Raw genomic sequence first — 25,220 nt, forward strand, 5'->3', positions numbered from 1 at the left:
ACTTCAAGTGTGTGAGGAAATCCCCCTCCTTCAGAGATATTCTGATTTTACTAAGGGACCTCTACATATCAATGTATTCAATGGTTCAACTTATAACAATGGAATAACAGAAAAGTGGAGCTTTTGGAGAAAGGGTACCCCAAGTCTGTGCCCACATCATGGGTTGGTGTGGCTGTTCACGTTGTTTTAACCATAGCGAATTGACAATTCTATCACTATTACATTTCATTAAGAAAATTTTTAAAAAATTAAAAAATCAATTCATTTTACAAAGGCATATTTATTTTCACATATTGCTTGTTACATTTTTTATTGCTGTTTTACCTAAAGCCAGGCCACAATTTTCCTCTAGTGCATTAGGCAACGTATGCTTTCCAGATATGAATCTTTTTGGTCAACACACATCATTCAATTATTTATTGATAATACATTTCTATGAAATACTTATGATATTTGATCAGAATAAACTTCAACTTCAACCACATAACCAAATAGCCTAGAGTAGACAAACATATACATAATCACAAAATCATTACTGGCCAAGCCAGTTATAGCTACTAACCATACACATTAAGATAGCATTACATGTGGATTCTGAAAGAGTTTCAAAAGGCTTGTGGATCAAAGGAAAGAGTCAAAAGCTGAACTGAGCAAAAGGGGTACTGAGTTAGTACTGAGCTGCCCTCGTTACTTCTCCCCACCTCACATGGAATGGTGAGCAACACTAAGAAATCCATAATTAAAAAGCTTTTGTGGAAATACAGAATAACTGGAGGGTTCATTATTTCAAAGAGAATTCATTGCATATTTTTCAGATAGGCCTCTCTTTGGTGCATTTTAAATATGGCTCAACATCAGAGTAAATGCATATTCCAATGAAGTTTCCTTTGTTTAAGACCAATCAGCTAGGGGTACCATATTTACATACTTTCTACAGAACTTATGGCATATTCTTGCAAATGTTGCTTTGGCAGCAAATTTATTCCTCTGAGAATAGATTTTGGGGTGGGGAAGCAGAGGCAACAGCTAGGGGCACCTCTTACAAACATGGTATGTAAAAGTTGCTCTGTGAATATGGCTTAATACAGTAATCAATACATGAAATCATATTTTTTTCTTGACCAAAAGGTTTCTCACCTGTCTCTTAAATGGAATGTCCTTGTGTAGCCATTAGTTGGACTGTGCACAATAGAGTTTATAGCCCCTCCAACATGACATAGCATGTGCAAAGGATTAACTTGTTGGAGTAATTTCCAAATTTTCTTAAAAAAGATTTTGTCCTCAAGAGACATGCATCATTAAGAGACCATCTCAGCTGGTCATGCAGCCCAAAGTCATCAAAGATCCACTGCAACTCAAGAAATACAGTGACAAAGATTCAATCTGACAAACACCCCAGATTGACAATCTACAGTCTGGATCATGAGAAAATTCTATTTCTAAAAGTACAAGCATTAGAAGTAAAGATTTCACAACAGAAATATCTCTATTTTTAAAAGAGGAGTCAATTCTTTGTGGGCTTTGTCAATACTTCTTCTACCTAAAAACTATGTGGAATTACCAGACAACACTTAGACTTTGAGAACACTGACCCACTGGATCACTGTTACTTCCCAGTCTGGACTTTACAGATGTTTCTGGTACCCAGGTCCTGGCTAGTGCCTCTGTTCTTGCCCCAGCTCCATCATGATCATTGTATCATATTCTCTGAAACATTACGAAGAACTTCAGAGGCTCCTGAACGCTTATATCAACTTAAAAACTTTTTTAAAATGACTTCTCTGATAGGAACAATGATTTCCAGTCTGCATCAGAGGAGAATTCTCCTTTAGTGCCAGAGAAGAGTGATAAAAGTGCTGGGTATATTAGTCAAGGTCATCTCTGAAAACTCACATGGTTTATATGCTGAGACCCTGAGTCTTTAACAGTATTGGTGTACCTGTAGCATGATTAGCAATGTAACCAATAATTTTTTTTAAATACAGGCTTTAGAACCCTCAACTTTATTGTTCCTCATATCATAACAATCCCAGCTCAGCTACAAATGTTCCCCAAAGTAGAACTATTCCTATTCATGTTTACTTAGTTTCAAAGAGCAAGAAGCCTGCAAAAGTGGAGAAGCGCTGGTGGTCCCCATGGAGAGCACCATTGCCCATTCTTAGCCAAACCTCATCCCCTTTGGCCAGCTTCAGCACTGCATGGTTGCTGGATGTATCTGACTTCCCCTTTGTTTCATAGCTGGGAAGAAAAAAAGAGACACAAACTGCTTAGTGTTGACAACAAATAGACAGCTCTTCATCAAAATCTGTCATCTGCTTCTCTCTCACATTTAGGTATGGTCATGTGATTAAGTTCCGTCAATGGCATATGAGCAGAAATGACATGTGCTCCTTCTAAGGCTGGCCAATAAAACTTGCACAAACACCCCTCCTTGCCCCTTCTTCCTTATGATTGTCAAGAACATTAGCAACAATGACTAGAATGACCTTGGAAGCTATGTGTTGAAGCCTGGATTCCTGAAGGTTTTGTAGAGGAGAGCTCTGCCCCCTGTCTCCACTTGGAACCTTCCCCCTACCCTGCCCACATCCTAGACTGATGAGAAGGAAAAGTTCTATTATGTTTGAATTATTACATAAGGCCCTTGCTACAGTAGTTTAGCTTCCAATAATTAATCTAAAATTTGGCAGTAACAGAGGGTGCTCCCATAACTCAAAAGAAAATATGTTGCAGTGAGAAAATACTGAGCTGGAAATTTATGGCATATAGTGATGAAAACAAGGGCTAACTCAGAAGATAGAGCTATGCCTGTACTCTAAGGAGAGAGATTAGAAAAAAACAAAATACTCTTTGCTGCTTTTAGAAAAATATTTCTACGAAAGATGAGCTCAGACAAGAACTGACATGTTTGAAGTAGAAGAAGTAAATAGAGTCTGGATTTTTGGGCATGAACATGGTTGCAAAGTCATTTGAGTTTTATATCTGGAAGAGCAGAGATAAAGTTGAGGTTTTCCAATTAAGACTTCTTTTTTTTTTTATTTATTAGACAGGTAGAGTTATAGACAGAGAGAGAGAGAGAGAGAGAGAGAGAGAGACAGAGGTCTTCCTTCCATTGGTTCACTCCCCAAATGGCCGCTACAACTGGCGCTGCGCTGATCCGAAGCCAGGAGCCAGGTGCTTCTTCCTGGTCTCCCATGCGGGTGTAGGGCCCAAGCACCTGGGCCATCCTCCACTGCCCTCCCTGGCCATAGCAGAGAGCTAGACTGGAAGAAGAGCAACCAGGACTAGAACCTGGAGCCAATATGGGATGCTGGCGCCGCAGGCGGAGGATTAGCCAAGTGAGCCACGGCGCTGGCCCCAATTAAAACTTCTTATTCAATCAGTAGAGCTGTGTCACAATCTAATAGTTAAAAATGTTGACTTTCTGCACAAATCTACTGTTTTAGACAGCATCGTCGTAACCACTAGAAAACTGGGATACGGTATGAGGACATAGAATCAGAGGAAGAACAGAAAAGCTGTCTGTCAAGAAAAACACATTGGGTAGGATGTACTAAGACAGGCAACTTGTAATGAATAGAGCCTTCTAAGGTTCAGAGGAAATGAAAGCACCAAAGACACAAACCTGACCTTAAAAAGGCTTGAGAAGTTAGCCCTCAAATTTGCAACAGCAGGAATTAGGCTATGAAAGAGCCTTGAGAAAACCTACTTACCAGTTAGATGTGACCATAGAGAAAAATAAACAAAGGAAACCCTCCCAGAAGACAGAATCAGGTGATAAAGAGATATGGGATCAACTGGAAGAAAAGAATTCCTCATGGCCCATTCTGGACTTTGAACTTGATGCATTAATGGTGGTTTAGACTATCTCCGATGGAGGCAGAGTTGGGGAGATGCATATGCTAATTTTATAAAGAAGAACTCAATGGATATTTCAAAACCAGAGAGACAGAGAAAGCCAGAATCCATGTTGCCCTTCCCCACAGGAGCTACACTACTGCCCTTGCTGTCCTTGCATTGGGTGGGTGGGATTAGGGGTGGGGAATAATGTGATCAAGTTCTCGGAAAGAACATCTGATGCATACAAATTTCCACCAGTTTTTCCTTTCCTCCTCTGTCTCTGCCAATGAACATGACCAACGTGCATGTAGAAAGCAGCTTTATAGATGGCAGAGCTGCTTCCATCAGCCTGGCTCCTTCAAACACCAGAAGGAAGAAGCCCCCTCCCAGCGTCTGCACAACTCCCTCCTCCACACTTTCCACCTCTCCCATCCTTCCCCAACCTAGAACCCTTGCCCTGGCTTGGTATAGGGAAATAGTTCTTGAGTGATCGAGCCCCCATATCCTGCATCTCTTTGTTGCAGAAGTTACACCTACACTAATTCATCTTTTTCTCTTTTGACATTTCAAATACTTCTCACTTAAGCTAGGCTCTAGAAAAAAAAGCTTATCAATCATCCAAATTTATCAAAAATAGTGTGAGAAAGATTCATTGCCTATATAAATATGGGAAAGGCATTGACTCACTGCCTCTCTGACACATCCCAAGGTAATCTTGGAGCAAAGAGTGTTATTTGCTTTTTGCCCAAGGAGACAGGGCCAGGTGGCTAGGAAAAGTATCAGAGCAGTAGCACAACCTGAAGAGGGAGGACCTATCCCCAACTTTCAGAACCTACCAGCCCAGGACAACAGAGGAGAAAGCCACCAAAAGGCCTAAGTCCTAGGCTAAAGCTAAAGAAGAGTAGGAAGGCAGAAGGAATGGCAGCAAGAGAAGGAAAGTATGGGTTAAGAAAAGAATTCAAATGGATAGGTATGGGGAGGGGGAGCTGCTAGTAGTTGGCTCAAAACCTCTTTCCAACATGCTGATGCTCAAGTTCATCAGAATTATTTCTTCCCAAGCAGTAGTAAGAACCTGCCATATTTTGGTGTGTGATGCTGTCGTTGAGGACAAGAGCTGGGAGGGCCTCTGCTGGTTCCTATACACATGCCTGTCATTGACCATCCTTTGAACAAACAATGGCAGTACAGAAGAGACCCATGACAGAAAAGACCACCCACCTGTACATGCTGAAGACTGTATTGCCATTATGCATAAGGTACACATACACCTCTTCAACATCTTCATGCTTCATCATGCTGAAGGTGAAGAAATACACCCCTGAAAAAAGCAGGTATTTACCCAGAGTTACACTAACATATCACACAGCAAGGAGCTGGAGATAGCAGGAAGATATATCAAATGACTCCACATTTATTTGTTAATAGTCTATGTGGTACTTCACTTCTTCTTGGCCTTTGTTTGTCTAAGAGTTTCTTTATCTGATCACCTTCAAAGTACTTTAAGATATTTGAGATTTTCTCATTGTGTGCATCATGTATCCCTAAAAATAAGATGAAGTCATTAGGAGAAGGAATCTATTCACCTGAACTGCAGTTCACTACCTTGTCTCCTGACAAAATGCTCTTTGTAGGTGTAGGTTAACTATTATCAGCAGCTGTCACAGGACTCTTGTTGACAAGGTACATAGAGCCCTGTGGGTAAATGCATGTTATGTTTCTTAGCCTAACAAATGACTCAATAGAACATTAAAACAGGTGCCTATAAGCACTACAGGTGCTGGCCAAAAGTGAGGCAATACTTTACACAGAATACAGATTTAATAGTTTCAAAGAAACAGCTTGAGTAATTTCTCACATTATTCATTGTAAAAGAGTGAAATAGTGTGTAATAGATAGAAAAATCAAATTGTGACTCTGCCGTGTTGACCTTGTTACAGAAAGTCTGTATCCTCATGATTTGAAAAAGGCCAACATACTTTAAAGGATGTGTGATTTCTTACTAGAGCCTGGGACTCCTCACGGAAAGCAATTTAATATGACCTGATATACTCTAAATGCCAGTACAGAAAGTGCTTTTATTGAAATGATAAAGGAACTGCTGGAAGAAAATGTCCCCAATTCTACATGTGCTTGCATCTGCGAGTGCATTTTGGAAAAGTGAGTGAATATAAGTCATCAAGCTCTTATTGATTTTCATGTGACCTTTTTAAACTAGTAGCCCTGCAAGAGAAAAATACAGAAATAAACATCTTTAAAAAAAAGAGCACTGATCGATTCTATTTCTTTTCTAAGTGTGCAACTAATATGGAAGCTAAAAGGAAGCCATGTTGACCCATCTGATTCTGAGTTAAGTCAAACCAAATTTTAAAAGTATGATTGCAATGTGCTGCGTACAAAGGTAATTGTACAAAAATCAGTCACACCCATTCGTATGCCTAGAGATTGACCCACAGATGAAAAGTAGAAGCAGTTAAAATTAAAGGATTTAGGGGCACCGATCCTGTCCTGGTTGCCCCTCTTCCAGGCCAGCTCTCTGCTGTGGCCAGGGAGTGCAGTGGAGGATGGCCCAAGTTCTTGGGCCCTGCACCCCATGGGAGACCAGGAGAAGCACCTGGCTCCTGCCATCGGAACAGCGCGGTGCGCTGGCCGCAGCGCGCCTACCGCGGCGGCCATTGGAGGGTGAACCAACGGCAAAAAGGAAGGCCTTTCTCTCTGTCTCCCTCTACTGTCCACTCTGCCTGTCAAAAATTTAAAAAAAAATTAAAGGATTTAAACAAAATGGTGTGTGTATATATATATATGCATATATATATATATATCCAGTGTTTTTACATTTTACAAATCTTCACCCCCCCACACAATTTTACATTTTTGATTTGTTTTATTTTAATTTTAAATTAGTTTTTAACAGATTCAATGTGATTTGTAGATACAATTCTAAGGACATAATGATATCCTCTTCCTTCCTCCCTTCCACACAGTTTTCAGTGGCTCAAGAATATAAAGCTGGAATAAAAAATAACAGGAAATTGTATTAGTTTTCCTCAAAAATGATGAGTACTATAAAAATATGGATTGCAAAAACATCTTTGAAATAACAGACTAAGAAACCAGATGTTGAGTAAATGAAATGCCTAGAATTGGAAACACAGAAATAAATCCATGTGATATTCACAAGGGGCTTTCTCACAACTGCAGGTTCTGCAGCCAGAGGCACCACACTCGCACTGTGGTCCTCAGGTCTTTGTGTTACTGTGAGTGCAGAAATTAACCTTTTCTATTTCATCAAAGCTGAAAAGTACAAACGGGTCACTTTGCAGTCTATTGGAGGAGTTCCGATAGTCACTGTCGCCTGAATGGCATCCAACCCAAGAGAGTTCTAGAAACTAAGTCTTTAGTTTTCAATTATAAGGTCATTGAAGTCAGGAGAAACAGTGCAATGGCTGACCAGGTAGATCTGGGCTGACCAGGTAGATCTGCAATCAGTGGTATGGATCATATTCAACAAAACAGCCATAGGAAAATCCCAACAGAAACCTTCAGAGCATAAAGCCACAGGAATATGAGCATGTTAAAGCAGACCGAAGTGTGGTGAAAGGTTGTTCACTTGCTTCGTGTGTCAGTTCATTGCTGACTAATGAAACAAGGCACACGTTAACAGCACTTGTGACAACTGTACCATGACCACATTATCCATAACTGTTTCTCTTTTCCAGCTGGGTACTCTATACAAAACAGGGAAAACTGAAAATCAAAAACCAGAGTAAAACCCATTTTCTGCAAAACTAGGCAACTGAAAAAAAAATCAGTAAATTTTAAAATACAGATGCTCCTTGACTTATGATGGGATTACAAGATGAAATGTTATGTAGTAGATGAAAAACAGCCAAATATCCATAGTGAGTTTAAAATATATTAATGACATAACTGATTCCATGAAAGAATCAATGCAAGAACTTTTAGTATAAATGGACAGACTAGAGAAGGAACTAAAAATTGGGGCAATCTGAAATAAAGCCCATAATTTTGTCATACTGTTGAACATACCTTCATGTTAGTCATTATAATACATTTATATAAAATGCTAACATAAGAAATGTTGCCTAAAGGAGATAGATGATATGTAATACTTTTGTGACTCTTCTAAAATTATTTCAAAGTCAAAAGTTTTTGTTTTCTAAATAGAATTTTTTTTTTACCTATGTCCAGGTATCATTTGAAAGCATATTTTATTGATGGGGCTTTCTGGCAATAAATACTTCCATATTTTGATAATAGACATACACTGGTACAACCACACGAAGAATAATTTGGTAAAACTGATCAATCTTACAGATAAGTTCATCCTTTCACCCTATAATCCTACTGCTGGTATTTTAGCCTACAAGGATATCTGAACAGGCTCAATTACAATATAGTTTACTCAAAGTCAGTCATTACAGCTTTGCTTTTTTTTTTTTTTTTAGACAGTGAGAGAGAGAGAGAGAGAGAGAGAGAGAGAGAGAAAGGTCTTCCTTTTTCCATTGGTTTACCCTCCAAGAGGCCGCTGCGGCCAGTGCACTGCGGCCAGCGAGCTGCGCCGATCCAAAGCCAGGAGTCAGGTGATTCTCCTGGTCTCCCATGCAGGTGCAGGGCCCAAGGACTTGGGCCATCCTCCACTGCACTCCTGGGCCACAGCAGAGAGCTGGACTGGAAGAGGAGCAACCAGGACAAAATCCGGCACCCTGACCGGGACTAGAACCCCGGGGTGCTGGCGCCGCAGGCGGAGGATTAGCCTAGTGAGCTGCGGCACCGGCCACAGCTTTGCTTGTAATAGCAAAATAACTAAAAACAACACAAATGCCCAGCAATAAGGAAATAAGTAATTATGCTTTGGGACATCCAGCTATAAGAAGGAAGGAAGAAACAATATGAGAAGATTTCTAAAACATACTGTTAAAGAAAAGCAAGGATGTTTTTGTGCAGAGTGGGCTAGGTTTTAGATAAAAAAGAAAGAAAATCTACTTGCATAAACTGTTTTAGTTTTTAAAATATGCAAATATGCTACCTCCTCATTTTTTTCTTTTAATTCAAAAAACTTAGGATTTAGCCTGGCAGTGTCAGGGTTCTGGCATCCCATGTCAGAGCTCTGGCTTCAGACTCCACCTTCCTGCTAATACAGACTCTCCCAGGGAGCAGGGAGGGGCTCAAGTGATTAGGTTTCTGACACCCATGTATGAGACCTGTAGTGAATTCCTGGCTCCTGACTTTGGCCCAGCCCTTGCAAGCATTTGGGGAGTGAATTAATCAGTATTGGGAGTGCTCAATCTCTCTCTCTCTCTCTCAAATGAATACATGCATGTTAGTATATTAAGTGGAGAGTATTCTTATGTCACACAAATTATAGTTATGTCTTAAGTGCTTGCAAAAGATGTATCATTCTTGGGTTCCTCTTTAAAGATAATTAAGTTTCAAAAAATTTTTAAAAAAAAGCAAAATTAGCATTGAGATGCAATGACTTTGAACAGCCCTTGTCTGGACTGTTGAAGAACAGCTTTTGTTCTTGTTTTTTTTTTTTTTTTTTTTCATATTTTTTGTTTTTAGGGTTTTTTTTTTGTCTCTGTTTGTTTGTTCCTCTCTTTCTTTTTATTTCTCCCTCATACAAAGTGCTGAACTCTTTACCTAGAATAGAGTTAATCTTCTGTGTATAAAGTGAAATGAAAATAGACAAACAGGAGAGGGAAGAGGAAGAAGGATAGGAGTGTGGGTGGGTAGGTGGGTATAGTGGGAAGAATTACTACATTCCTAAAGTTGTATTTATGAAATGCATGCAAATAAATTTTTAAAAAGGAAAAAAAAAATACTGGGCCATGCCCTTCTTGGGATGAGAACAAGGTCACAACACACTGAAGGTGTGAGACTTGCTCTCTAAGGACAGGTAACTATGCCCTCTTAGGGATTCTTTGGTTCAGTTCCAATCAGAGTTCATCTTAACAATCCTGGCCATCATTTTTGAAAGGGGTTTTTGTCCTTCAGATTCAATTCATTTATTTTCTGCATAAGCTACTTATTTTAAACAGAATCAGAACGCATTTCTACCTTAGCTTCTTCCCTTCTTTGCTCCCCACCTCCTTCCTCTTACCCTGCCTTCTTATTCTTTTTTGAGGTCTAGATTGATCAACTCAGTCATTTATATTTACATCTCACCTGATACTGGGGCCCCAAATCTACCAGTCATGACATCAAAGAAGTTTCCAATGTTGGTCTCAACACTGCTGAAGATGATCCCACTGTTCTGATTGCTGAAGTGAGTTGCCAGAGATGCCATGAATGCAATCTAAGGAAAGATTTTCTGGTTAGTTAATAGACAATTTATCTTAAATAATCTTTCCACATAAATAAGCTTATTGCAACATTATTTATCACAGCAAGATTGGAAATAAATATCCATCTGTAGACAGAGAGTAAATAAATTATGGTAATTTCTAACATTTTTATGCTATGCAACCATTAGAATAGTCATGTAGATCCACAGTTCTGAACCTATGTTTTAGGAGACATCACTCTTTAAATAAATTTTGTCATTAAAATTGTTATTAAGTAATACAGGGAAAATTTGGATAAAATTCCCCATTTGTACCTAACAAGTTCACATTAACATATTAAAGGACTAGAGAAACCCTACAGTCAGTTTTTAAATTCTGTTGACCCTGTATTATTTCTCCCCAGCAGATATCTATTAATTTCTTTTGGAATAGATGATTCAAACACACTTTGAGAATCCTTGATGTTGATCAAAATGTATATATATATGTCTATATATATATATAAAACAAAAATATCTTTAATATATTCTTAATTAAAAATCAAACAACATAAGATCATTATGACCTGATGCCAGACTTTGTTGAATGTGTCTGTGTGGGTGGGGTTCTTCAAGTTGAGGGAAGAATCTATAGGAATATCCACAAAATTATTAATAGCAGATTCAGTAAAAGTTCCTTGGGAAATTTTTATTTTCTTCACTGCATCTATAATTTTAAATGAGTATATGCTAATTTTATATTAGGAAAAAAGATATATCCATTTTAAATATATAGAACTTGGGGCCAACACTGTGGGTTAGGGGATAAAGCCACCACCTGTGACACTGGCATCCCATGTGGGTGCTAATTTATGTTCCAGCTGCTCCACTTCCAATTCAGCTCCCTGTTAATGGCCTAAGAAAAGCAGCAGAAGATGGCACAAGTGTTTGAGCCCCTGCCACCTATGTGGGAGTCCTGGATGAAGCTACTGGCTTTGACATGGCCTAGCATTAAGCTATTGCAGCCATCTGGGGCATGAGCCACCAGATGCAAGATCTCTATCTGTGTCTCTCCCTCCCTCTCTCTCTCTCTGTAACTCTCTGTAATTCTTTCAAAATAAATAAATAATTTAAAAAATTTTTTTTAAAAATTTAAAAAAAAGATGTAGAACTCAGGACCGGTGCTGTGGCATAGGCTATGCTTCCACCAATAGCACCAGCATCCCAGATATGCTCAGCTCTGGCCATTGCAGCCATTTGGGGAGTGTATCAGCAGATGGAAGACCTTCCTCTCTGTCTCTCCCTCTCTCTTTCTGTAACTCTACCTCTCAAATAAACCTTTAAAAAAAAAAGATGTAGAACTCTACTTGCTGATATCAGTTTAAGACATATTGTCATTCATGAAATAAGGTAATAATAGTACTGTATATTTCTAACATATTTTAAAATTGTCTATGTGTTTACACAGATATATATCAGAAAATATGTATAATCATATTTTAATAATAATCATCTCTGGACTTTTTTTCCCACAGCTGTTTTCTAAATTTGTCTTACACTGGAAAGGTATGAATAATCTTTAAAAGACAAAAGGAAATGTTTTTCAGTTATTGAAAATGTCAAAAAATAGTTTAACAAAACTAGCAGTCTATTTGGATATTGGGAAAGTAAAAGTTTCTGGGCATGATTTTGCCTAAAACAATGTCTTATTGGAATAATAATTTAGATCAAGGAAATGAGAGAAGCCAATTGGTGCCAGCAGCCATTTCTGGGACTGGTTGCGAGGACTTTCTGGGTAAGACTTTATGGATCTCCAGAAGCTTCTGCTCCATCAGTGAAGAGAATTAATTTAAGATACCTGCTCGTGCCGGTGCCGCGGCTCACTAGGCTAATCCTCTGCCTTGCGGCGCCGGCACACAGGGTTCTAGTCCCGGTCGGGGCACCGATCCTGTCCCAGTTGCCCCTCTTCCAGGCCAGCTCTCTGCTGTGGCCAGGGAGTGCAGTGGAGGATGGCCCAGGTGCTTGGGCCCTGCACCCCATGGGAGACCAGGAGAAGCACCTGGCTCCTGCCATCGGATCAGCGCGGTGCGCCGGCTGCAGCGCGCCTACCGTGGCGGCCATTGGAGGGTGAACCAACGGCAAAGAGGAAGACCTTTCTCTCTGTCTCTCTCTCACTGTCCACTCTGCCTGTCAAAAAAAAAAAAAAAGATACCTGCTCGTGATGGCAGCCAAAAGGCCCGATGAGTCCGGGAATAAACTACGTAGTTAGGTTCCAAAGACAGGAGACTGAGTCACAGCTGTGTCATTTCTAATGGTTCATTCTGCAGGTTGTTCAATAATTGACTTTCAAATTTCTATAGCACTGAAGCAGAGAATGGGGCACTGCTCTTCCTCCTCTTCCTCCTACTCTACTGCTCTTACTACTACCAGCCTTCACAAAATTGAACTTCACAATATAAACTGCTAACAATAACTAAAAGAACCTTAGGAAAATGTCCAGAAATGCTTTTGCTGGAAACCACCATGGGAGAGACACTATGCAAGTCAATCCAATGTCCTCGTTAAATGAGTCACTGAAACTGTGTGTTGGGCCGGCGCCACGGCTCAATAGGCTAATCCTCCGCCTGCGGCGCCAGCACCCCGGGTTCTAGTCCCTGTCAGGGCGCCGGATTCTGTCCCAGTTGCTCCTCTTCCAGTCCAGCTCTCTGCTGTGGCCCAGGAGTGCAGTGGAGGATGGCCCAAGTCCTTGGGCCCTGCACCTGCATGGGAGACCAGGAGAAGCACCTGGCTCCTGGCTTTGGATCAGCACAGTGCGCTGGCTGCAGCAACCATTGAGGGGTGAACCAATGGAAAAGGAAGACCTTTCTCTCTGTCTCTCTCTTTCTCACTGTCCACTCTGCCTGTCAAAAAAAAAAAAAAAAAAGAAAAAAGAAAAAAGAAACTGTGTGGATTAGATTGGTGAATTCTTTCATTTTCTGGGATTCTGTTTTCAGGGAACAGGGAGTGTCCTTCTTCACACACTGCCTAGAACAGACTGACTTCTGCAACATATGTGAGAGGAGTTCTCCCAAGTGATTGTACTGTGGTTTGCGGGCAAAGCAGTGACCGGAGCAATTTAATAGCCGCACAGATGTGCTCTGTTACACTGGCAGCCCCAGGGCCCCTTCACCTTGGCACAAGCACCCATGAGTTCTGAGTTACAGTGTCTGTCTTTGAGATGGGCACTGTCCATCTTATTAGCAGCCTTAACCTGCCTGAGTGGCATCTCTCTTCAGTTTTGTAATTTTATGCTGGCACATGGATCCCATATTGCTGCAATTATTAAACAACACTCACTAAAAAGTAACAAAAACTGCAAAGAGCAGTTAAAGTAGCACCAGGACCTTTGATTTCACACTTGAAAAAAAGCTGAGACACAGAAAATTGATGGAACTTGTTCCAGGTCTAACAACCACCATATCTGCCCAAATAAAAGGCAAAGATTTCCCTTCTCTTTTGGAAAAGAATTGCTTTATATTCTGATTATTTAAAAGCCTCTCACATTTATAGACTTTCTCTCATTTACTTTATTTCAGCCACAAACTTTTCTTTGGGAAGACATATTGATCAGAAATAATCTTAATTTTTAAAATGCTAGTTTTTCAATATTGATAGAAGTCCCTCGGGAGAATTAATTTTAAAATATTAGCTCCTCCCTGCCTCTGGAAAAAAAAATTAACCCAGACTTATTAATTTTGTTTGGTGACTTAACACAATAATTACAAGCTTGAGATATTGTTAGCAACAAGAAACGTAAAGATCATTTAAAGGTTGGGTGTCGTGGCATATGGGGCTAATCTGCTGCTTGTGATGCCGGCATCTCCCATAGGACTACCAGTTCAAGTCCCAGCTATTCCACCTCTGATCCAGCTCCCTGCAAATGTGCAGAGGATGGCTCAAGTGCTTGGGTCCCTGTTACTCATGTGGGAGACCAGGAGGGAGTTCCCAGCTCCTGGCTTTGGTCTGACCCAGCCCTGGCTGCTGTGGTCATTTGGGGAGTGAGCCAGTGGATGGACAATCTCTGTCTGTTCTCCCTCTCATCTCTCTGCCTTTCAGATAGATAGATATTTTAAAAAGATAATTTCAAAGACAAAAATAAACATTAAAGACAAATTAAAAAATAGATAAACTTGAACAGGATATAGAGTTGTAACCTTATTAATGGATTCAAAAAACCTTATACTGAAATGAAAATGATCTGCTGTGAAAAACTATGTGTGAATGACTCAAATACAAAAAATTTACTTTATGTCCAAAAATCTAAGAAAGCAATATGTGAATAATATCCATGTATGTGTTTGAAATATGTAAATATAATAAAATGACTAGAATATTATAGCTAGACATTCTATTTTTTATATATGTATTTAAACATGTTATTTATATTCTACATATACATATAAATGTTTACATAGTTAAGCTGGCCAAGTTGTTATTTAACAAATCTTCTCACTTGGAAAATACGTTAACTTATGTCCAGGGATGCCTTGTATGCAATGAGGGCTTATAAGGGAAAAGATTTCACTCTTCACAAGTTTCTCTCCTTGCTAAGAATGACCTCAAAGCTCTGTTTGGAAAGCAGAGGCCTTCTGCAAATACCCTGTGGTGTGGATGAACAAGTGAGACTCAGCTTTACTCAGAATTTGTGCAGAACTGAGCCAGAGGTCAAGCCTTCTGATGCCCAGTCCTTGGTGGTGATCAGACAAGGTTAGAAGTGACCTGGAGGGGTGCCAGGGGCAGTTTACCTGCAGTTCTGGTGGAATCCCAGGGTAGCCCTTCTCTCCCTTGGGGCCGTGCTGCCCCCGCTCCCCTCGAGGACCCAGGTCACCTTTGTCTCCCTTTTCACCTTTGGCCCCTTCGTGGCCAGTGGCTCCATTATTGCCATTGTTTCCGTGGTTTCCTTAAACAACCAGACATTATCACATGAGAAAATCCAGGCATTCATACTCACCAACTATTTTTAGATGAACACAGCTCCTTTCTCCAAAAACATCCAAGCTCAGTAGTAGGAGGGGGGCATTTGAAACAATCTCAAATACAGCCAAAGAATATAATGAAATTGGCCCTCTCTTAAAAGGAGTATTGGGCTCAGAAAATAATCTCAGATGTCTCAAGGCCCCAAAGCCTGTTTTTTCTATGGAGAAAAGTCTTGGATGAAAATCGAATAGAAGACTGATTTCTCATTATCATTTAGAATAGCAGACATTAAAAATTATCTAAATAGCTACCAAAAATGTAAGAATTAAACAATAAAATGACAAAGTCTAATAAATGATGTTATACAGTCATAAAAAGAGATGCTGAAGAAAATATTTAGGGACCAGCGTTGTGGGACAGCCAGCTGAACCACTGCTTAGGACACTACATCCCATATCAGCGTGCTGGCTTGAGTCCTAGCTCCTCCACCTTTGAGCCAGCTCCCTGAAAATATGCCTGGACAGCGGTGGAAGGTGACTCAATTACTTGAGTTTCTGAGACCCACAGAGGATGATCAGATGGAGTTCTTGGATCCTGGCTTCATCATTGTCCAGCCTCTGCCATTGTAGCCATTTGGGGAGTGAGCCAGCAGATAGATGGAAGGTATCTCCCTCTCTTTCTCCCTCCATCTCTCTCTCTCTCTCTTTCTCTCTTTCTCTGTCAATCTGCCTTTTAAATAAATAAATAACTCTTTTTAAAATAAAAATGTTTGGTGATATATGATATCCATGATGTGTTTAGATTAAAGGGTTATACATAAATAGAACATAATATCAGTTTTGTTTAGAATATATGATATATTCACATGGGAAAACAAGATGAGAATAAATTACACACAAATACCTATAGCAGTGTTGCCCAGAATAGATGAACCATAGTGATCTTTGTATAACTCTACACACTTTTCTATCTCCTTGAAGTTTTTAAAATATTTATTTATTTATTTATTTGAAAGTCAGAGTTACCAAGAGAAAGGGAGAGATAGACAGAGATCTTCCATCCACTGATTCACTCCTTAAATGACCACAATGGCTGAGGCTGGGCTAGGCTGAAGCCAGGAGCAGGAACTTCATCTTGGTCCCCGATGTGGTAACTAAAGCCCCAAGCACTTGGGCCATCCTCCACTGCCTTCCCAGGTGCATTAACAGGAAGCTGGATTGGAAGTGGAGCAGCCAGGATGCTAAGTGGCACTCATTTGGGATGCTGATGAGGCAGGTGGAGGTTTACTGCACTGTGCCACAATGCCAACCCTGTCCTTGAAGTTTTATACAGAGGAAATGAATCATTTTTATAATAGGGGTGGCATAATTCCTTGATAAAAACATAACAATAATTTTGAAAGCAAGAGATGAATAACAATTTCAACTCTTCATTTTACTTTATCTAATAAATCATATCCACACCTCTTCCTTTATTTTTCAGGACCCTTTGCTATTTTTTTCATGCTACCTGTGATCAGGTTTTATATCAAGCTTCCAATCCTTCTAAATGATGAACTTTCACTTTTTATTATAGAGTACTATGTTCTTTGGGAAAGCCATTTCTTGATGGGAAACATGTAAGCAAGGCCAATCTGTCCAGTGTAGACAAAAACAAGTTGAGAGCTGCGGATATTTCAAGAGTATGGAAGCCCCTTACCTCACATCGCTGTACCTGCTGGCTGCTACCCTTGCTGAGCAGTGACAGAGTCCGGGCTAGGAATCATAGCTCAAGGTCTAACAGTGAGTTTTTCTAACCACATATTTGGTTTCTTGTGAGTGATTTGTCCAAAATAGTAAAATAGTAAAAGACATTTGATAAATATTAAAGTCAATGGGCGTGAATCAGAGAAGAGCAATGGACTTTGGTTGAACCCCAAGAAGAAATACTGTCCCCAGGGACTGCAAGAGGAAAAATCAGTTAAAAACCCAGATAGGTTTGGGAGTCCTAGGATAGAGGCAACCTTGGGCTTCCCTGTGTCTGGCTGACCTGCGATCCTAGCAAGTCCCCAGAATGACCCCGTGCATGGGGGCAGCAGCACAGAAGAGGACAGATGGCTGAACTGCAGGACTAGAAGGACTTGCTGCCACCTCCACAGCATCCCACATGCCCCAACTTGGTCCTGGAGCCCAAGGCGGCTTCCATGAGGTCAGATGAGGCATGAAAATCAACTGCGAGACACTTGAACCTGGAGAGTCCCTGAGACTGGGGGAAGAGAAGTTTAGCTGCACCTAGAATCACACAGAAGGGTGTACAGCTCCTTAAATGGCACTGTGAAGATGACGACAGTCCAGTCCAGTAAGTTCTCCTCCCTACCCTGCCCACGCTTCATAAATCCCCTGAAAATCAGAGACGGTATGAAGCACAAAGCACACTGTGGCAGAAATACTGGCACTAAGAATAGGATCCAATTAAGATCCAACAGTGCATACTCCACGCCGGTGAAGAGTCTCCCAGCCTATGACTCTGGTACCCCAGGGTGTCTTGAGTGTTTTGGGTTCTGCAAGTGATATACAGAATAACTACTACAGAATTTAGTATTTAGCCAACAAAATTGGCTTAATAAGCCTGGAACCCCTACCCTACTCTCATTCCTTTGGGTTTTCTATACATATCCTCTAGATAACACACACATAATCCCAAATTATTTTGGTTTGTTCTTAGCTCCTAATTGGGTGTCATCTGCAATTAGACTGGCAGCACAACTTACTCTTCCTTACCTGGAATGCCAGGAGGGCCTGGAGGCCCAGGCGGACCTTGGTACCCGCGGAAGCCGTAGTCTCCATGGCAGCACTTGCTGCAGTCTGGGGGCAGTCCTCCGGTTTGTGGAGACTTTAAAAAGATGGAAAGACAAGTTTCAGGGAAAGGTACTGTGAGCACTTAGGACTTTTGTTTTAATTTCCTCAGGCTTTGGCCCTTGAATCACCCCACAACAACATCAGAAAAGATGATACAGGGTGGGGAAATGAGTGGCATAGGAGTGGCAGGAGTAGATAGGTGATCAAAAAAAAAAAGGAAACAGCAAAGTCAAGGAGGAAACATTTCTTGGAGAGGCGATTCTGAAGGTGCTTTCCTACTGCTGCTCTGACAGCAAAGGGCGAAACTCCTGCTGCAGGGGTCCTCATGCCCACCCTCCAACCCCTCAGATGTAGCCAGATGGCGTGCATGGCCCTCAATGCAAAAACGGCCAACTCCAAACATAGTTATTAAACTAACTATAGTCATGTACTGGGTTAGCAGCTGAACTAAGGAAATTGAGGAAAAAAGACATAGGATTATTTATTCCAATGCCTTATTTATTCATTTACATTATTTATTTATATTTATTTATTTACATTGACAAGTAAAAATTATATATATTTATTCTGTATATTGTGGAATGGTTAAATGGAGCTAATTAACAAATGTATTCCCTCATACAATTTTAAGAATACAAAATATTTAAAAACATATTGCTATTAACTGTAAGTCTAATATATTTTAATTCTCACCATCCTGAAACAACTTAGAATTTATGAGTTCTGTTCCATGTATTGCAGTTTGAAATTTAAGATGAGGGGTGGGCATTTAATCCAGGTGTTAAGGTGACTGTGTCTCACATCCGAGTGTCTGAGGCTGATTTCCAGTTCTGGCCTCTGCCTGCAGCTTCTTGGTAATGTAAGGTGATAGCTCTAGAGACTGTGTCCCTGCCATCCATGTGAGGAACCTGGTTTGAGTTCCAAACTCCTGGCTTCACCCTGGCCCAGCCTTAGTCACTGCAGGCACTTGGGGAATAAACCAGCAGGTGAGAGCTCGCTCTCTCTCTCTCTCTTCTCTCTCTGTCTCTCTTTGTGTCAAATTTTTTAAAAAATTCAGTATTATCCCATTGTGGACTCACAGTTAATGAGTAGTAATGAGTGGTAAATATGCTGACATGACACTGAACTAGTTAAATGCTTCTCTGTACAAAGATAGCTTTCTAAAGTTTGTGTTCATTTTCAAAGAGCTGAAGATCTGGTGGGGGTTGATTGGCAAAAGAGCTGGGTTTGCATATAAAATGTGGACTCTCATTAAATTGGCAACTTGCCTTTTAATTATGTCATGCAGAAGACTTGTGGAAACTTTCCTAGACACCAATTATAATTCAATGATCTTTTGAAAACAGGATATTGTTACTATGGGATTCATTTAGGAAAAAAAAAAAAGGAAAGACAGGAGAGGAAAAGAGAGACATAGAAGAAGGGGGCAAAAACAGAATTTAAAATCCAAGTTTTCTCTCTCACTAGAAATACAAGCAGAAAACTGGGTGAAAGTTTCACAATGCTGTGTCTTTAGTTCTTACTTTTTTTTAATCAAAAATGAGCATGGACTTGGTCCTCACCCCTCTATCTCTTTTTCCTAAAGTTTTCCATGAAGCTGTTCGGAGAAAACAGACAGCATCTGTGTCCCAAGCATTGTCCTGCAAACACTCAGGAGCTGCTCTTAGGAGCTGACTCCTTATCTTGTTTTCAGAGAAGAAGTACATGTTCCATATTTTCTGGACTCATTTTGCTCATGTGAAATATAGCTTTTTAATTTTTTTCTTTATTTTAACTGACATTTAAACATTGGGCATATTTATGGGGTTTCATGTGGTATTTTGATACATGTAGGCATTGCATGACACCCAATTGGGGTAATCATAACCATCTCCACAAACAGTAACATTCCTTTGTGATAAGAACACTCAAAATCCTTTCTTCTAGTTCTATTTTTAATAGGAAAATATACAGTACATCTATAATGACCAAGAAGTTCTGGTGTTCCACTAAAATACAGCTTTTTAAACCCCAGGAGATCTAGGACTCTGCCAATGATGGATTTTAGGGATGGGGAAGGGAAGGAATGAGGGGAAGTCCAGAAGTGGAACCATTGTGTAAGAATAGACTGGAAAGCTAAGATGCTTGAGGCTGTTGGAACAACCACTGAACTGGAACCAGAATCATCAGAATCCCATCCCAGTTCTCTGTGACCTTAGAGAAGTCACCGTTCCCCAGATGTCACTTTCCTGTCTGCTAAATCAGAGGACTGGATGAGATGGTCATGAGTTTTCTTTCTTGCTCTAAGATGCATACACAGAAACCAAAGACGTTTGCAAAGCCTCAAATAATAATTTAGAATGATCTGTTTTCAAAGTGTGGGCTCAAGAAGTTAAGGCCAGCAGATGGAAGTCTGGTACCAAAGCTAACTGGGCCTGGGATGTGAGCTCAAGCCACTTGGGTGCACGTCAAGGACCTAGAGCTGCCACCAGGTGGTGAGAGACTTCCGGTTACTATTGGTCACACACCTCCTAAAACCCTCCTACGACATTCTGTCACACGTTCCTCCCCCTAGCCTTGCTTTTCAGTTAAGAAGTACAATGGTTGTGAGTCTTTTGATTGATTTTTAGAAGAAGTTGGACAAGCTGTGTTTTTTCCCCATGAAGGAGAAATTGCATGGAGGCAGCTGTTACCCAAGACTCTCAAGTTTACCAGCTCCTTCTCATAATTAAATGTGCACTGAAGGCATGCTAATGGGCAGCATGGGAGGAGAGCGGTATTGGGAAGACAAGCTCCACTTATTCCTAGATGCAGGCCAAGAGGCAGAGACTCAGAATTAAGCTCTAGGATTAGTAGTGACTTTTGGGAAGAAGAGTCCATAACCTCTTCTTTAACCCAAAGAGGAAGCGAAGGTAGAGGAAGGAGAGAGGAAGGAAGGAGAAGTGGATGTGACAGAGGAGGAGAGATAGATATAGGTGAATGATTTAGAGAACACGCCAGGGAAAAAGAACACAGGTCTGCCCTCTGGAATCCCCTAGGAACACCAGGACACTTCCACTCCAGGACAGAAATCTGACCACCTCACCACCCTGTTATGAACAATCAAAGCTCTTGGTAGCAAAGGCCACACTCCCTAACAGAATCCTTTCCAGCCAGGCACAAATGCCCTCCAGCATCCTTTTCCCACAGCCCAGGGGCCCTAGCTATGCCCGACTCCTCACAGGTGATCGCAAGCCTCATTGCTTGCCCCTTTCTGAAGTCTGTGCCATGGATATCCATCTCGCTGGTCTCTTAAGTTCCACTTCAGTAACCATCACCACTCTGACATCTTTTGCCAACTGCCTGTTGTGCATTGACCTTGCTTAATAACATGGCATGTAATGAAATTTAGTTACTTTATTTTCACTAAAATTTTTTTATTTTGTTTAAAGAATAGAATCTTATGCATGTAATATTTACAAATTTGGGAACATGATGATACTTTCCCTCCTATCTCCCCCCCACCCATACTCCCACCTTTCTTCCTTCTCCCTCTTCCTTTCCCATTCTTATTTTTTACCAAGATCAATTTTCAGTTAATTTTTATACTCATAAGATTAAACTTATACTAAGTAGAGAGTTCACTGATTAGTATGAAGGAAAAAAGAAGTAAAGAATAAAAACAAGCAAACAAAGAAGAAAATCATTGTGCCTCAACAGTCAAGGCAAGGACAGTTCAAAATCATCGCATCTCAAAGTGTCTGGAGTTCTTCAAAATGATTAGGAGACAGGAGGTTGGGTGTGTTTATTTTTATATTCTCCAGTCCCCATCCTAAAGTTTTGTACAAAGTAGAGCAGAGGAAATGCTTAGAAAAGGAACAAATGAGGAAAAAGGAGAATGAAGGTGAAAGAAGAGGTTTGAGGGAGGTAAGGAAAGAAGGAGGAGCATAGTACAACCCTTAATTCAATTTGTGTCTCCATCCCCACTGGTAGAACTGAATTGAAAAATACCAGAATATCAGTGACTCTAAATCTCCCAGTTTCTCTTTTTGGGGTATTGTTTGAAATCATTCGGCGGGGCGGGGGGAGGGCACTGTTGTGGCTTAGTGGGTTAAGCCTGCAATGCCAGCATTCCTTATGGGTGCCGGCTTGAGTCCCAGCTGCTCCACTTCCAATCCAGCTCCTTGCTAATGTGAATGGGTAAAGCAACGGAATAGGGTATGGGTCCTTGGGCCCCTGCACCCATGTGGGAGACCTGCAAGAAGCTCCTGGCTCCTGGCTTTGGACTGGTCCAGCCCTGGCTGGCGCAGCCATTTGGCAAGTGAACCAGAGAGTAGAAGACTGCTTTCTCTGTCTCTTCCTCTCTCTCTCTCTGTAAATCTGCCTCTAAAATAAATAAAATAAATGCTTAAAAAAGAAATCCTTTAGGATCCCAGGACTAGAAGGTGGGGTGAAGTAGATATGTAATTTGGATGTCATTGGACTGCTCAGTGTTGTTGCCAGGAACTAATGACAATGTGTCACTGCCTTCTGCCACCTCCGGGACCTCCCACAGTCACAGCCAAGAAGGACACCATCTATGGCAATGGAAAATCCAGATCGAGACTTGGACAAAAGTGCAAATTATCTTTACCACTAAGGAAAACAAATCATCATTAATCACCCTTTAGCCAGAAAATTATCAGATGAAAGCATAATCTAAAAGTGGCATCATACTTAGAGGCTTTCAATTTCTCTAGAAACTCTAAGAAGCAATTTCCTCCTGACACAGCTCCACAGAACAGTGGGGCAACCACCTTGTGTGGTCCAGGCAGAAGTCCCAGGTTAGGAGAGGACATCTAGCCTGGCAGTTGGGACACACAAAGTATCTGAGTTCAATACCCAACTCTGGATCCTGACATCAGCTTCCTGCTAAGGTAGAACCTGGGAGGCAGCTGTGAGAGCACAAGGGAGACCTGGATTGAGTTCCCAGCTCCCAGCTTTGGCCCTGCCCAGTCCCAGCCTTTAGGAAGTGAACCAGCAAATAGGAGCTCTCTCCTTCTGTGTCTACTGGTCTCTCTGTCTCTGCTCTCTCTCTCTCTCTCAGACACACACACACACACACACACACTCTTCCTCCCTCCTCAAATAAATTTTTTAAAAAATAACAACAATAAAAGAAGTCCCAGGATAGTATCAAATCTGCACTGGTTTCTGTGTGTAATCTTGGTCTGTTCATATAAACAGATGATTAAACTTCTTAATATGTGGCAGGAGGGGTTTAGACTTCAATTGCCTGAGATTTTCCAGGGCCTATTTAACTCATTATGCCCCATCATCTCATATACAGGACATCTATAAAGACTTAAATTTTTTTAAGATTTATTTATTTATTTATTTATTTGAGAGTTACACACAGAGAGAACGAGAGGCAGAGAGAGAGAGGTCTTCCATCCGCCAGTTCACTTCCCAGTTGGCTGCAATGGCCAGAGCTGGGCCAATCCGAAGCCAGGAGCCTCTTCCGGGTCTTCCTCGTGAGGAGGGGGGGAAGGAGCCCAAGGACTTGAGCCATCTTCTATTGCTTTCCCAGGCCATAGCAGAGAGCTGGATCGGAAGAGGAATAGCTGGGACTCAAACCAGTGCCCATATAGGATGACGGCACTGCAGACTGCGACTTTATCTGCTGTGCCACAGCGCTGGCCCCAAGACTTAAATTAATGGGGCCCACATTATGGTGCAGCTTATGACACCAGCATGTCATGAGTGGAAGTTTGAGTCCCAGCTGCTCCACTTGCTATCCAACTCTCTGCCGATGTAGAAGGTGGCCCGAGTGCTTGGGCCCCTGACACTGCATGGGAAACGTGGTTACAGTTCCAGGCTCCTGGCTTTGGCCTGGTCCAGCCTAAGCCATGTGGCCATTTGGGGAATAAACCAGCAAATGGAAGATCTCTCTCTCTGTCTCTCTCCCTCTCTCTAACTCTGCCTTCCAAATAAATATTTAAAAAAAAAAAAAAAGAGTTAAATTGAGCAGTTCACATACCACTTATAGTAACTTTGAAATAAATTTGTCACTGAAATAGTCACAGAATTGAAAACTTGGGACTTAATGGGTTAATGTATAAAAGCCATCAGTTCTTGTAAGTAACCCTACTTTTTCAAAGATCATATAATTCAAAGGAATTTTTATTGCCCCCTCATCCACTGTTAGCATAGAAGATGCCTAGAAGGTGAGTCAAAATCTGTTTCTTTTGTTCTGTTTTAAATTAAGCTTCACTGATTCGTAATTTACTAGACCGAAATATTAACTCACTCCACACTACTCTGAGAGTCAAAGATACTTCCTTAGATGCTGAACTATACATCAAGCAATATATCAACCCCTCTGGGATTACCAGACAGCAATCACACCATAAGGTTTGTATTTTAAATATACATGATCTTATTTTGCTTTAACTCTTTGGTTCTTTTTAAAACAGGCTGAACATAGAGGCTTAGCAATAGAGACTTCCGTGAGTCAAAGAAACAAGACTGGTATGAAATGTCCCAGTCAACTCACAAGTCAAAGCAACAGAACTTTGATTGCTTTTGACAGCCTCAAAGGGCAGCTGCCTCCTGCTGCGAAGGAATAATAAAGTCCAATGCTCAGGATCAGCAACTGATTATATACAGCAATCCATCTATCTACGTGGCTCAGCAGCCTGCTGTACCAACAGAGCAGGAAAGAAACCAAGTTCCCACATAGCAGGAAGCTGGTTAGGCCACTCTTTATCTTAACACATCATTGCCACTTCTGCTGATTTCCTAACAGAAACTGACAAGGCCCCCTTATATCCCAGAGCAACCCAGAAAGAGATCCACAGGCAGTTTAGCACAGTTCTCAGAAGCATTGATCCTAAGAATCTTAGCTTAACTACAACAGCAACAACAACAACAACAACAACAACACAAGTCATTAGGCTTTCACAGAAATCCTTAGAAGAGAATTCTGAGTACCTGGCCCCAGAGTGGGGTGATCTGGGCTAGGTCATCTACCTCGGGGTGCGGAAGCTCATCTGGTCTCAGGGGTTTTAGGTCTGTAGAAGTGTTATTATCCACAGTCCCAGTTTTAGCATGGCTCCGCTCTCTCACTTTCTCCCTCCTGGAGCCGCTACGGCCAGTCTGCTGGTGGCTCTGCACTATTCTCGCCACCACTTTATTAGCTCTTCCGCTCACCTCCATGTATTCATCTTGACACAGGCAAAATGGGAGGCAAAGCAAAGCCAGCAAGTGCCAACAGACGAGCTGCCTCCCGAGCATGGTTCTCAACAGAGCCACAGAGCCTCCTCGGGAAGACGGCGGCGGCCCCAGGCGCCCTGCTCTCCACCGGCAGA

At 41.2% G+C, this 25,220-nt stretch overlaps 1 protein-coding gene across 3 annotated transcripts; it reads right to left on the minus strand.

Annotated features, from left to right (window-relative positions):
• Positions 1-275: 275 nt before the first annotated feature.
• Positions 276-25,220, minus strand: C1QTNF3 (C1q and TNF related 3). 3 transcript variants are annotated; one of them, XM_062211782.1, is made up of 6 exons: positions 25,063-25,220; positions 17,836-17,947; positions 14,905-15,059; positions 10,024-10,153; positions 5,056-5,155; positions 276-2,238 (listed from the first exon to the last, which is right to left on the minus strand). In XM_062211782.1, the coding sequence occupies exons 1-6, from the start codon at positions 25,144-25,146 to the stop codon at positions 2,079-2,081; spliced, it is 741 nt and encodes a 246-aa protein (XP_062067766.1). In that variant the 5' UTR covers positions 25,147-25,220; the 3' UTR covers positions 276-2,078. The 3 variants fall into 3 exon arrangements, with proteins under 3 accessions (XP_062067766.1, XP_062067765.1, XP_062067763.1); XM_062211781.1 differs by having other exon boundaries at positions 24,883-25,220; XM_062211779.1 differs by having other exon boundaries at positions 24,844-25,220.

This window comes from Lepus europaeus, chromosome 15, assembly GCF_033115175.1.
Source record: "Lepus europaeus isolate LE1 chromosome 15, mLepTim1.pri, whole genome shotgun sequence".
Lineage (NCBI taxonomy): Eukaryota > Metazoa > Chordata > Mammalia > Lagomorpha > Leporidae > Lepus > Lepus europaeus.

Excerpts from the sequence above, each read along its gene's own strand:
- C1QTNF3 (XM_062211779.1), bottom strand. The coding sequence starts at position 25,146 with ATGCTCGGGAGGCAGCTCGTCTGTTGGCACTTGCTGGCTTTGCTTTGC. Across the intron at positions 5,156-10,023 it reads ATTTGGGGCCCCAGTATCAG|GGGTGTATTTCTTCACCTTC; the intron begins GTGAGATGTAAA and ends TGCTTTTTTCAG. Across the intron at positions 2,239-5,055 it reads ACAGTCTTCAGCATGTACAG|CTATGAAACAAAGGGGAAGT; the intron begins GTGGGTGGTCTT and ends TTTTCTTCCCAG.